General features: G+C 41.8%; 1 protein-coding gene across 1 annotated transcript; it reads right to left on the bottom strand.

Annotated features, from left to right (window-relative positions):
- Positions 1–322: 322 nt before the first annotated feature.
- Positions 323–10,063, bottom strand: LOC106610425 (uncharacterized). Its single transcript, XM_082973883.1, has 6 exons — positions 9,457–10,063; positions 3,827–3,928; positions 3,241–3,546; positions 1,422–1,558; positions 1,216–1,325; positions 323–926 (listed from the first exon to the last, which is right to left on the bottom strand). Exons 1-6 carry the CDS (start codon positions 9,596–9,598, stop codon positions 794–796), a joined length of 930 nt encoding a protein of 309 aa, XP_082830009.1. The 5' UTR covers positions 9,599–10,063; the 3' UTR covers positions 323–793.
- Between the last annotated feature and the right edge of the window lie 2,003 nt (positions 10,064–12,066).

Here is a 12,066-nt window from a genome sequence, read left to right as displayed (position 1 = left end):
AGTCCTTCTAGACTCCATGTTAGATCAACTATTATACAGTAGAGTGTGACATTCTCTGTGTTTATCCACTCGTATGAATAAAATAATGCTGCTTTTCTAATAACCATCTTGGTTGGATTCATGCGAGTGACTGATTGACTGTACATGGGAGGAATCCACACTATCACTGTACATGCAATTCCCCAGTACACCCAGAACATTGCTCTGGGAACCCAAAGGAGTATCTCAGTTTCAAGGTAAGAAGCCTGGTGTGGTATCAGTCAGTCTCATGCAGGAACCAACCGTGCTTATATGACTTGTTTGTGTCGCAGTATAAAGGGTCTCAAATCAAATCAAACTGTATTAGTCACATGCTCCGAATACAAGAAGTGTAGACTTTACCGTGAAATGCTGACTTACAAGCCCTTAACAAACAGTGCAGGTCAAGAAGAGTTAAGAAAAATATTTAGCAAGAAGACTAAACTAAAAAGTAATAATAATACAAATTAGCATCAGCTTTATATTGAGTCAGTGAACCTCTACAACTGTGATAATTAAGATTGATTCATTTCCTTTGAATTTGAGTCCTTAGTGGTGAATTTCCACAACAACAGAGAGAAAAGTTATTCTGTTATCAATTCATTGTATTGTTATTGCATATGTTTTGTTATTTTATTACAATGTATTATTACATTTGCATTGTTATATATTGTATGTACTTGACAAGGTAAACAGAATGAGCAGAAAATAGTTTATGATTGAAAGTACTTATCATAATCCTATTTAGCAGTTGAGAGAGTACCGAGGAGGAATCCTATTTCTCACAGATCCATCTGTATTTATAGGAACAGTCATAGTCCCACCATTCTCCTTTGTCTGATGTCCAGGAGTAGAAATACACACAGTTCTCAGCTCTTCCACCATTAGGATCTCCACTGTTCCAATACCTGTAGAAGATACAACACATAGAATCAGGCTGTCCACTGTTCCAATACCTGTAGGAGAAACAACACATAGAATCAGGCTGTCCACTGTTCCAATACCTGTAGGAGAAACAACACATAGAATCAGACTGTCCACTGTTCCAATACCTGTAGAAGAAACAACACATAGAATCAGGCTGTCCACTGTTCCAATACCTGTAGGAGAAACAACACATAGAATCAGGCTGTCCACTGTGAACCTACTACTCCAGACAGTGATGTCATAGTGAAACATAATTCATGAATGTCTTACTTTGTGGTCAGTGGTGTGTCGTCCACCCATTTCCAGGTCCCCTCAGAAACAGAGTCAGTCAGACCAATCCAGACATAGTTCTTCCGTCCACATAACCAATTGACCAATGTCTGTAGTAGTGGGAGAGAGACAACATTGTTAAAACATACCCATTACTGCTCGCTATCTCTATCACTCTTTTTTCTCTCTACCTCACACACACACACCTGTTTCTCTTGGCTGTTGATGACCACCAGGTGTGCTCCTCTATTTCTGCAGTCCTGTCTGCTCTCCTCCCAGGATTTGGAATCAGTAGAGACGTAGTAACAACTGCTACCAAGCTTCTTCCATCCTTGAGGACACACTGTAAGTTGAACATTTCTTGCTTTAGACACTTTAATACAACATTGAATTAACCTGTTAGGGCTAGGGGGCAGCATTGACACGGCTGGATAAAAAACATACCCGATTTAATCTGGTTACCACTCCTACTCAGTAACTAGAATATGCATATACTTATTACATATGGATAGAAAACACCCTAAATTTTCTAAAACTGTTTGAATGGTGTCTGTGAGTATAACAGAACTCAAATGGCAGGTCAAAACCTGAGAGATTCCTTTACAGGAAGTGGCCTGTCTGACCATTTCTGGAACTTCTTTGCCATCTCTATCATTTACTAAGGATCTCTGCTCTAACGTGACACTTCCCACGTCGTCCATAGGCTCTCATAGCCCGGGAAAAAAGAGAATGTCGTCATTCCAGCCCCAGGCTGAAACACATTATCGCCTTTCTCAAGTGGCCCATCAAGAGACACTAGCTTATGCGCGTGACCCCGACCGCCCCCGCCTTTGGGATTTTTTCCTCTGTTTGCCGAAAAGGAGATTCCCTGTCGGAATTTTATCGCTTTTCTACGAGAAAAATGACGTAAAAATTGATTTTAAACAGCGGTTGACATGCTTCGACGTACGGCAATGGAATACTTTGAATTTTATTGTCAGGAATTGCGCCAAGCGCGCGACACTTCTTTACTATTTCGGATAGTGTCTGGAACGCACGAACAAAACGCCGCTATTCGGATATAACGATGGATTATTTTGGACCAAACCAACATTTGTTATTGAAGTAGACGTCCTGGGTGTGCATTCTGACGAAGACAACAAAAGGGAATGACATTTTTATAATAGTAAATATGATTATGGTGAGTGCTAAACTTGCCGGGTGTCTAAATAGCGAGCCCGTGATGCCTGGGCTATGTACTTAGAATATTGCAAAATGTGCTTTCACCAAAAAGCTATTTTAAAATCGGACATATCGAGTGCATAGAGGAGGTCTGTATCTATAATTCTTAAAATAATTGTTATGCTTTTTGTGAACGTTTATCGTGAGTAATTTAGTAAAATGTTAGCGAATTCCCCGTAAGTTTGCGGGGGGTATGCTAGTTCTGAACGTCACATGCTAATGTAAAAAGCTGGTTTTTGATATAAATATGAACTTGATTGAACAAAACATGCATGTATTGTATAACATAATGTCCTAGGGTTGTCATCTGATGAAGATCATCAAAGGTGAGTGCTGCATTTAGCTGTCTTCTGGGTTTTGGTGACATTATATGCTGGCTTGAAAAATGGGTGTCTGATTATTTCTGGCTTGGTACTCTGCTGACATAATCTAATGTTTTGCTTTCGTTGTAAAGCCTTTTTGAAATCGGACAGTGTGGTTAGATTAACGAGAGTCTTATCTTTAAATGGCTGTAAAATAGTCATATGTTTGAGAAATTGAAGTAATATGATTTTGAAGATTTTGAAAATCGCGCCACAGGATGGCAGTGGCTGTTACGTAGGTGGGACGAATTCGTCCCGCCGGTCCCATAGAGGTTAAGTATCAATCAAAACTCAAGGAAGACACTAGCTAATGGACGGTTTGGAAGTTATAGTTTTTTTCTCACATTTTACATTTAATATAAGTTAAATTCCTGTCTGTTAGTGACATGTGAACTGATACAGAGACTGTCAAACAGAACAGTCATGAGACTATTTGACTCACCTTTCTCAACTAAAGATTGTTTCAGACGTTCTGTCTCTTTCTGTAGCTGGTCTCTCTCTTCGGTCAGGGTGTTGTATCTGGTCTGTAGCTGGTCTCTCTCTTTGGTCAGGGTGTTGTATCTGGTCTGTAGCTGGTCTCTCTCTTTGATCAGAGTGTTGTCGATGGTCTGTTGCTGGTCTCTCTCTTTGGTCAGCGTGTTGTTGCTAGTCTGTAGCTGGTCTCTCTCTTCAGTCAGGTTGTTTCCGCTGATCTGTAACTGGTATCTCTCTTTGGTCATGGTGTTGGAGCTGGTCAATTGGTTTCTCTCTGTGAAATAATACGATCAATGAACAAGGTAACAGTGGAAAAGTTAATCAGACATTACCAAGGTTGGGGTCAGTTGCATTTCAATTCCAGTCAATTCAGGAAGTACACTGGAATTCTAATTGAATTCCAAATATCTTCAATGCTTTTCAAATCATGAAAATGTGGAATTGGAATTTGGTGTACTCTCTGAATTGAACTGACTGGAATGTAAATGTAATTGAACCCTGGTTGTTACACCACTGATGATGAAGAATGTTTGAGTGAGAACATATCAACTCACGGTAGAGTAAGAGGCCTATGATCCCAGCCAGTAGGAGAACACACAGCAGCCCCAGACACACTGCAGCAGCTCCAGAGTATCTCTTCCACCACTGACAAAACACTGAAGCACAAATTATTACCATAAGAACTTGCTCTTTATCAGCGTTGTATTGCCGTCTGCTTTTGTGTCCATTTGCTGTTTGAATCACTGAGGGAAAAACACAAGCTTGACAAGGGACAGAACACCAGAACTGAGTTCCAGCACCTCACATTTTATTCTGCTTGAGTTCCAAAACCTCTTACAGAATATTGGCTTTAACATATTGCAGAGTTCAGGCACCCAAAATGAGTAGTGGAACATATTTTAATCCACATTTTATTTGTCATATGCTTCGTAAACATATGCTTGTCACACCGGAATCTGTTTCACCTGTCTTTGTGCTTGTCTCAACCCCCCTCCAGGAGTCGCCTATCTTCCTCATTATCCCCAGTGTATTTATACCTGCGTTCTCTGTTTGTCTTTGCCAGTTCGTTTCATTCGTAAACCCTACCAGCGTTTTTACACTTGCTCCTCCTGTCTGTTTCTAGTTCCTCTTTTCTAGATTTCCCGGTTTTTACCATTCTGCCTGCCCTGACCCTGAGCCTGCCTGTCATTTCTGTACCTTGTCACACCACCCTGGATTATTGACCTCTGCCTGCCCTGACCCCGAGACTGCCTGCCGTTCTGTACCTTTTGGACCCTGATCTGGATTACTGACCTCTGCCTGTCCTTGACCTGTCGTTTTGCCTGCCCCCTGTTCTAGTAATAAACTTTTGTTACTTCGACATTGTTTGCATCTGGATCTTCCCTGAAACGTGATATGCTAATAGTGAAATGCTGACTTACGGATCCTTTTCCAACAATGCAGAGTTAAAGATACAACATTTCAAATAGTGATACAAGGAATAAATACACAGTGAATTACAAAGAGGAATAAGAAGTCAAAATTGCGTGTTGTGGCAGACAGCAGGGAAGGGTGATTGAAGGGAGATATCTTGCAGCCCGCTGGCTCTACCCCCGAGACCTATATGGACTTCCTGCCCCAACGAGGCATGGGTTGTTAACCTCTCTGAAAACATATAGATTGATCAAGTTCTTATGATAATAATATGTGCTTCAGTGTATCTTTGGAGGTGGAAGAGACATTTCCCAACTGCTGCAGTGTGTCTGGGGATGCTGTGTGTTCTCCTGCTGGCTTGGATCATAGGCCTGTTACTCTACCGTGAGTTTATGTTCTCACTCAAATATTCTTCATCATCAGTGGTGTAATGACCAGGGTTCAGTTCCATTTCAATTCCATTCAATTTAATTAAGAAAATACACCAAATTCCAATTCCACATGTTTCTAATTGAAAATAATTCCAGGGTACTTCCTGAATTGACTGGAATTGAAATTGACCTCAATCCGGGAAATGTCTGATTAACTTTTCCACTTTTATCTTGGTTGTTGATTGTATTATTTCACAGAGAGAAACTAATTGACCAGTTCCGACACCCTGACCAAAGAGGGAGACCAGCTACAGACCAGTTCCAACACCCTGACCAAAGAGAGAGACCAGCTACAGACCAACTACAACACCATGACCAAAGAGAGAGACCAGCTACAGACCAGTTCTAACACCCTGATCAAAGAGAGAGACCAGCTACAGACCAGTTCCAATACCCTGACCAGAGAGAGAGACCAGCTACAGACCAGTTACAACACCCTGACCAAAGAGAGAGACCAGCTACAGACCAGTTCTAACACCCTGACTGAAGAGAGAGACCAGCTACAGACCAGTTCCAATACCCTGACCAGAGAGAGAGACCAGCTACAGACCAGATACAACACACTGACCAAAGAGAGAGACCAGCTACAGACCAGCTACAACACACTGACCAGAGAGAGAGACCAGCTACAGACCAGTTACAACACCCCGATCAAAGAGAGAGACCAGCTACAGATCAGATACAACACCCTGACTGCAGAAAGAGACCAGTTACAGACCAACTACAACACCATGACCAAAGAGAGAAACCAGCTACAGACCATTAACAACACCCTGACCGAAGAAAGAGACCAGCAGCTGACCAGTTACAACACCCTGACCAAAGAGAGAGACCAACTACAGACCAGTTACAACACCCTGACCAGAGAGAGAGACCAGCTACAGACCAGTTACAACACCCTGACCAAAGAGAGAGACCAGCTACAGACCAGTTACAACACCCTGACCAGAGAGAGAGACCAGCTACAGACCAGTAACAACACCCTGACCAAAGAGAGAGACCAGCTACAGACCAGTAACAACACCCTGACTGCAGAAAGAGACCAGCTACAGACCAGCAACAACAGCCTGACCAGAGAGAGAGTCCAGCTACAGACCAGTAACAACACCCTGACCAAAGAGAGAGACCAGCTACAAAAAGACACAGAATGTCTGAAACAATCTTTAGTTCAGAAAGGTGAGTGAAATTGGCTAATGATTGTTCTGTTATCAGTTCACATGCCACGTACGGCAATTCAACTTACATTAAAGGAAATATGTGAGAAAAAAACTGACTTCCAAACCGTCCATTAGTTAGTGTCTTCCTTGAGTGTTTGATTGATACTTAAACACGTTCCGCTAGCGGAACACCTGCTCCAATATCCAATGATAGGCGTGGCGCGAATTACAAATTCCTCAAAAATACAAAAACTTCAATTTCTCAAACATATGACTATTTTACAGCTATTTAAAGACAAGACTCTCGTTAATCTAACCACACTGTCCGATTTCAAAAAGGCTTTACAGCGAAAGCAAAACATTAGATTATGTCAGCAGAGTACCAAGCCAGAAATAATCAGACACCCATTTTTCAATGAAGCACATTTTGCAATATTCTAAGTACATAGCCCGGCATCACAGGGCTAGTTATTTAGACACCCACGCAGTTCAGCCTTCACCAAAATCACATTTCCTATAAGAAAAATGTTCTTACCTTTCTTGTTCTTCGTCAGAATGCAGTCCCAGGACGTCTTCTTCAATAACAAATGTAGGTTTGGTCCCAAATAATCCATCATTATATCCAAACAGCGACGTTTTGTTCGTGAGTTCTAGACACTATCAGAATGGTAATCCACGGTCACGAGCATAGCGCATGGCGTGACAAAAAATGTCTAAATATTCCATTACCGTACTTAGAAGCATGTCAACCGCTGTTTAAAACCAATTTTTATGCCATTTATCTCGTAGAAAAGCGATAATATTCCGACCGGGAATCTGCAATAAACTAAACAGCCGAATTAAAATACTCCACGGGGGCTAATCGCGCACGCGCCTCACTCCATTGTCACCTAATGGGACACTTGAATAAGATGATAATCTGTTTCAGCCTGAGGCTGCCTCGTCAACCTTCATGATTTTCCCGCGTCCTGAGAGCCTATTGGAGCCCTGGGAATTGTCACGTTACAGCTAAGATCCTTACTTTTCAATAAACAGATGCAAGACGCACGACTCCTTGTCAGACAGGCCACTTCCTGCATGAAACCTTGTCAGGTTTTTGCCTGCCATAGGAGTTCTGTTATACTCACAGACACCATTCAAACAGTTTTAGAAACTTTAGGGTGTTTTCTATCCAAACCTGAACAATAATATGCATATTCTAGCTTCTGAGTTGGTGTAGGAGGCAGTTAAAAATGGGCACATATTTTTTCCAAAATTCTCAATACTGCCCCCTAGCCCAAACAGGTTAAGCCAGGGAGTGTTTGTGGATAAAAGAGGAAGTGGGCTGCACAAACGGAGGAAGGACTGTGAGGGAAACGTGTGTTATGGAGAGTGTGAGCAAAGAGAGAATTATCTGTGTGATTACCCGTTGTGACCTGGACTGTCTGATTACCTCCACTGTGTACCGAACCGGTTTGGCTGAGGACCTGAGTTTTAGGATTACACCAGGAGAACAGAACGGACAACGAGAACGGATTGTGGATTGTGAACTGATTGCGGAATTCCCCCCTTTTCCCACAGTGTTCAAATCTCCCTAATGAATTCCCCATTTGTATTCTAGTTGTGCTTTGTGTTCGTGTTTGGGTATTGAACGTGGTGACGTGGAAACCCCACCCCTATGGATGGAACATTGAATTTGGCATTTTTGCTATTAGCCAATAGAAATGCATTGAATAATATTTTCACTACATGGAACAACAGATAGTCATTTCCGCTATTAGCCAATAGAAACACATTGAATAACAGATTCACTACATGGAACAACAGAAATTCCCCCAAAATATCAAATGGAAGTTCTGAAGTGTCTAAGAAATGTAATAGAGAAGATCAGGAAACATTTTATTAATATTTTTTACATGTATTTATCCCCTTATTTTAGGCACTAAACTATCTCCATATATACGTCCATAAATGTTTTAAACTGGTACTGGGGACCTTCAGAGTCTTGTGAGGCTTGTAGACGTCCTAAATGGAGAACCCCATCACGTTTGTGAGAGTCTCATCTTTCAATAGAGTGGTTATAATAGTTTGTAGGCCAAACCGTTCAGATGCTACATATGATTTTGTGAGAAGATCCGATTTTCAGCATGTCTCATGGTCTGACAAACACCCCTCTAGCTCTGCCACCTTCCACCACAGATGCGGAAGGGCGGATGCAGTGGATTGAGATGTGGCCCATGCAACAAGCAGATATCTCTTTCTAAAACTGAAGGATGTTGATGGCGATTTTTGTATTATGTTAATTCAATTTCCACGCAACCATTGTAGGGTTGGTGTTAGGGTTGGGGTTAGGGTTAGGGTTAGGGTTAGGCTAAGCATTAACATTATATTTAAAATGACTACCTCATCTCTGTACCCCACACATAGAATTATCTGTAACATCCATCAGTCAAGCAGTGAATTTCAAACACATATTTAAACAAGCAAAGAGCAGGGTGGTTTTCCAACGCCTCGCAAAGAAGGGCACCTATTGGTAAAAACTAAACATAAACACCCAGTCACTACAAAGATACAGGGGTCCTTTCTAACTCATTTACCAGAAAGGAATGAAACAACTCAGGGATTTCACAATGAGGCCAATGGTGATTTTTATGGGGGTGCCACTAATCGTTAAGGACTGGAGAGTTTTTCAGGATAACAAATTACCAGAATGGAGCTAAGAACAGGCAAAATCCTAGAGGAAAACCTGCTTCAGTTTGCTTTCCACCAAACACTGAGAGGTGAATTCACCTTTCAGCAGGAAAATAACCTAAAACTAAAGGCCAAATACACATTGGAGTTTCTTACCAAGTAGACAATGAATGTTTCTGATTGGCCAAGTAACAGCTGTCCTAAGTCTGATTGTAAGACTTGAAAATGGTTGTCTAGCAATGATCAACAATCAATTTGAAAGAGATTCAAGAATTTTGAAAGAAGAATTGGCAAATATTGTACAGTCCAGGTGTACAAAGCTCTTAGAGACTCACCCAAAGACTCACGGCTGTGTGTGTGTGTGTGTGTGTGTGTGTGTGTGTGTGTGTGTGTGTGTGTGTGTGTGTGTGTGTGTGTGTGTGTGTGTGTGTGTGTGTGTGTGTGTGTGTGTGTGTGTGTGTGTGTGTGTGTGTGTGTGTGTGTGTTGAGCACTATACCAGGATAAACTGTTACCTGAATGTTGATCACCAACTCCATCCTTCTTGCAGGGCATGATGGGTCTTTTGTTGATGGGTATATGATCATCAATATTCATGGTCTCATCTGGTTTTTTCCCTTTAAATCCATCTCTGTTTTCATAGATTTCCTCTGACATCTTTACACAACTGTGCTCAAATGAAGTAACTTCTACTACTGTAACTTCTACTGCTGTAACTTCTCCTGTTGTAAACTCTGCTGTTATCTCAGTTGTAACTTATACTGCTGTAACTTCTACTACTGTACCTCCTACTGTTGTAACTTCTACTGCTGTAACTTCTACTGCTGTAACTTCTACTGTTGTAACTTCTACTGCTGTAACTTCTACTGTTGTACCTTCTACTGTTGTACCTTCTACTGTTGTAACTTCTACTGCTGTAACTTCTACTGCTGTAACTTCTACTGTTGTAACTTCTACTGCTGTAACTTCTACTGCTGTAACTTCTACTGCTGTAACTTCTACTGCTGTAACTTCTACTGTTGTAACATCTACTGTTGTAACTTCTACTGTTGTAACTTCTACTGCTGTAAAGTCTGCTGTTATCTCAGTTGTAGGTTTGTGTCTGTTCTCTGCACAGCTGGAGCCTCTGTGTGACTCAGTCTAATGTAAGAGACAGTTTTAACTGTCAACCTCATTAAAGGGGAAACTGTCTAACCAATAGTATGACACTAACCACCACCATGTGACTCCAGACTTGTTTTCTGAGAACCATGTTTGTTTCCCACAGTGTAGATTAGTTTGTATATTTAGTTTATATTAGTTTAGTTTACCACAGTGTAAATACATTTTAACATGTGATTAAAGCATTGAAGTGACAATATATTTACATGGAGTAAAATGGGACCCTGTGAATTCACACACACATCACAGAGCATGACTGTAGTTCTGAGAGGTTACGTATCACTACACAGTGGATTCTACTAATCACAGCTTGATGATGAAGAGTTAATTATTATCTTTGTAGTGTTGTGGCAAGAACTAAAACATGCACCTCTTGGGGTTCCCAGGACTGAGTCTGGCCCTCTGTGGTCGACCATCAATGACCATGTAGAGTTTTATCATTCTATACGGTCTCCTGTGTGACATGGACACCAGAGAGAATAGTTATTCAGAGATGTCTCTGTCTTTCTCAGAGAGGGCCTGAGGTCTACATTTACTGTCTCCTGTGTGACATGGACACCAGAGAGAATTGTTATTCAGTGATGTCTCTATCTTTCTCAGAGAGGGCCTGTGGTCTACATTTATTGTATCCTGTTGTGACATGGACACCAGAGAGAATAGTTATTCAGAGATGTTTACTCACACCTCTCCTCTTCCGGGGAGGGAGGGGTGTCTAAAAGACTAAGGTCACAAATATTTTATCTGTCTCTCTCCATCTCTCTCCTTCCATATCTGCCTAGCTGTGTCTCTTTCTGTATCTCCCTCTCTCTTCCCCCCACTCTGTCTGTCTCCCCACACAGCAGAGAAGTTTAGCCTAAAGTTTCATACCGCTACAACGTGATAGGTGCAGGACATAAACAGCAGAGAAGTTAGGTCTAACTCTTCAAACTGCTACAACATGATAGCTGCAGGACATAAACAGCAGAGAAGTTAGGTCTAACTCTTCATACTGCTACAACATGATAGCTGCAGGACATAAACAGCAGAGAAGTCTAGTCTAACTCTTCATACTGCTACAACGTGATAGCTGCAGGGCATAAACAGCAGAGAAGTCTAGTCTAACTCTTCATACTGCTACAACGTTATAGCTGCAGGGCCTAAACAGCAGAGAAGTCTATTGTTTTATACTGTTAGTAATTTAAACCATTTATTTTTCAGAGAGAGACTACATTTACTCTCACTTCTTCTCCTTCCCTCTTCCTCATTCTCTATCTACATCAAAACAAGTGGACAGACAGTAACTGCGCTGCACACTACTCTACCAACTCTCTGTTTATCAGAGGACAGTATGGTGTAACTAAGCACAGAAGTGTGAATGGGTGTAACAACAGCTCTGCATGGTGTCAATAAGAACAGAAGTGTGAATGGGTGTAACAACAGCTCTGTGTGAGAGTCAGCGTGTCACGTGCTTCTTACTGGAAAAAAGGCAAACGACTTACTGTAACTTGCATGTTGATCATTTGCATAAGACCTGGCTCGGATTAGAGGACTTCACTTCTCAAGGGGTGTGTCTGGGGAGTCCTGTGTGTAATTCCTCCCTTCATTCACCAGTAATAAGGGGTGTGTCTGAGGAGTCCTGTGTGTAATTCCTCCCTTCCTTCACCAGTAATGAGGGGTGTGTCTGAAGAGTCCTGTGTGTAATTCATCCCTTCCTTCACCAGTAATAAGGGGTGTGTCTGAGGAGTCCTGTGTGTAATTCCTCCCTTCCTTCGCCAGTAATAAGGGGTGTGTCTGAGGAGTCCTGTGTGTAATTCCTCCCTTCCTTCACCAGTAATGAGGGGTGTGTCTGAAGAGTCCTGTGTGTAATTCATCCCTTCCTTCACCAGTAATAAGGGGTGTGTCTGAGGAGTCCTGTGTGTAATTCCTCCCTTCCTTCACCAGTAATAAGGGGTGTGTCTGAGGAGTCCTGTGTGTAATTCCTACCT

This window comes from Salmo salar, chromosome 04, assembly GCF_965601325.2.
Source record: "Salmo salar chromosome 04, fSalSal1, whole genome shotgun sequence".
NCBI lineage: Eukaryota > Metazoa > Chordata > Actinopteri > Salmoniformes > Salmonidae > Salmo > Salmo salar.
This window is presented reverse-complemented; position numbering and strand designations above follow the sequence as displayed.